Source organism: Anarrhichthys ocellatus, unplaced genomic scaffold, assembly GCF_004355925.1.
Source record: "Anarrhichthys ocellatus isolate YVR2014 unplaced genomic scaffold, GSC_Weel_1.0 scaffold9351, whole genome shotgun sequence".
Lineage (NCBI taxonomy): Eukaryota > Metazoa > Chordata > Actinopteri > Perciformes > Anarhichadidae > Anarrhichthys > Anarrhichthys ocellatus.
The window spans coordinates 1-1,394 of record NW_022289325.1 but is presented as its reverse complement, the minus strand read 5'-3'; the positions used below and the strand labels follow the sequence as shown (position 1 = coordinate 1,394).

The window sequence follows — 1,394 nt, the reverse complement described above, 5'->3', positions numbered from 1 at the left end:
AGGAATTGGTAAAGAAATGCTTTGTTTGTTTCAATTTTGTCTGGCAATGTAGGACATGAGGGCCGGATAGGGATGGCAGCTGTCACTGTGAATGAAGGTGCCCAGTTTGATGGAAGTAGAATATATAACCATGTGGTTAACTACCTGCCTTCATATGCCCGACCTCGCTTTATAAGAATACAGGTATGTTTATTTCATACACACTTTACTGCATTTCACTTTTGGTAGAAACTGTATATTAAATTGAAATAATACAAAATATTTGAAAAACAAACATTGTTCTGTTGTAAAGGAATGTTTCTATCACTTGTCAATATTGGACGATGCATTTTTCTCACAGTGTCTGCAGCATGTGATGAGAAGCAGTAGTGATATTTTGATACTGTACTTGACTGAGTATTTTGTGCCTGTCGTCTGTCTAGAATGCAGTGGAGGTGACAGGGACTTTCAAGCAGATGAAAGTGAAGTTAGTGGAGGAGAGTTTCGATCCAGGGCGTATCCAGGACCCTATTTACATCCTTGATGGTAAAGAGAAGAGCTACCTACCGCTGACGGCTCAGGTCTACTGCTCCATCGTATCAGGAAACATCAAACTATGAGTAGGAACTTAGAGTACAAAAAACTGTGCTTTCAGTCCAGCTGCATTTATACTTTTGATAATGAACCTTCAGCTCAGCGACTAAACAAATATTTTTTACTAATACTCATATTATTTGAGTGTAGTAAAGTAATATGGATAAATAACACGTAGTAGACGGGAGATGCTGCTGTTGCTTAATTCCGTCTAATAAAGGTGTTATTATAAGTGTTGCTTTATATATCGATAAACAGATGTAGTGTTTAATGAGACGTTTCCGGAGAACAAACTTTAAGACAGCGGCTATTGGACTTTTTCTCAGGTAGTATCTGATGTACTAATGAATACTTTGCTTATAGGAAAGACACGAGTATCATGTAAAATGGTTTGAGAGTTTGTAATGGTACATTTTTACTTAGTGTATATTTCTACTTAGTTTTCTCTGAACTCAGTTGAACTTCATTGTGTTGGCGTACATGCCCAGATGTATCTTTCTGATTGTTGCGCAAAAGAAGAATTCAACCTTGCCGGCGCACAAAGATAACTGTAACTGTGTTGTATGAGAATGTTCCAGCACCAAGGTCGTCCCACCGCTTGTTTTTGATTGCTGGACGTTTGTTTTTCATTGTTGTTTCTATCAGTTTGAGACCAAAATGTCTGTACCATTGCCCCCACCGTTGCTCCTTCTGTAAAAAGAAAGTGCGTTCACTTTACACGGGGTTCTTCCTCACTGAGACTGTTTGCATTCTGTTGTGATGATTGAATGCTCTCTGTGCAAAGAATAAATACTCAAAAGGCAACCTCTGGTTTTTTTCGG

At 38.5% G+C, this 1,394-nt stretch overlaps 1 protein-coding gene across 1 annotated transcript; it reads left to right on the top strand.

Moving 5' to 3' along the window:
• The first annotated feature begins 12 nt into the window (after nucleotides 1-12).
• LOC116380880 (very long-chain acyl-CoA synthetase-like) lies at nucleotides 13-1,283 on the top strand. The gene is made up of 2 exons (XM_031842708.1): nucleotides 13-183; nucleotides 423-1,283. The coding sequence occupies exons 1-2, from the start codon at nucleotides 73-75 to the stop codon at nucleotides 597-599; spliced, it is 288 nt and encodes a 95-aa protein (XP_031698568.1). The 5' UTR covers nucleotides 13-72; the 3' UTR covers nucleotides 600-1,283.
• Nucleotides 1,284-1,394: the final 111 nt, after the last annotated feature.

Excerpts from the sequence above, each read along its gene's own strand:
- LOC116380880 (XM_031842708.1), top strand. The coding sequence starts at position 73 with ATGGCAGCTGTCACTGTGAATGAAGGTGCCCAGTTTGATGGAAGTAGA. Across the intron at positions 184-422 it reads CTCGCTTTATAAGAATACAG|AATGCAGTGGAGGTGACAGG; the intron begins GTATGTTTATTT and ends TCGTCTGTCTAG.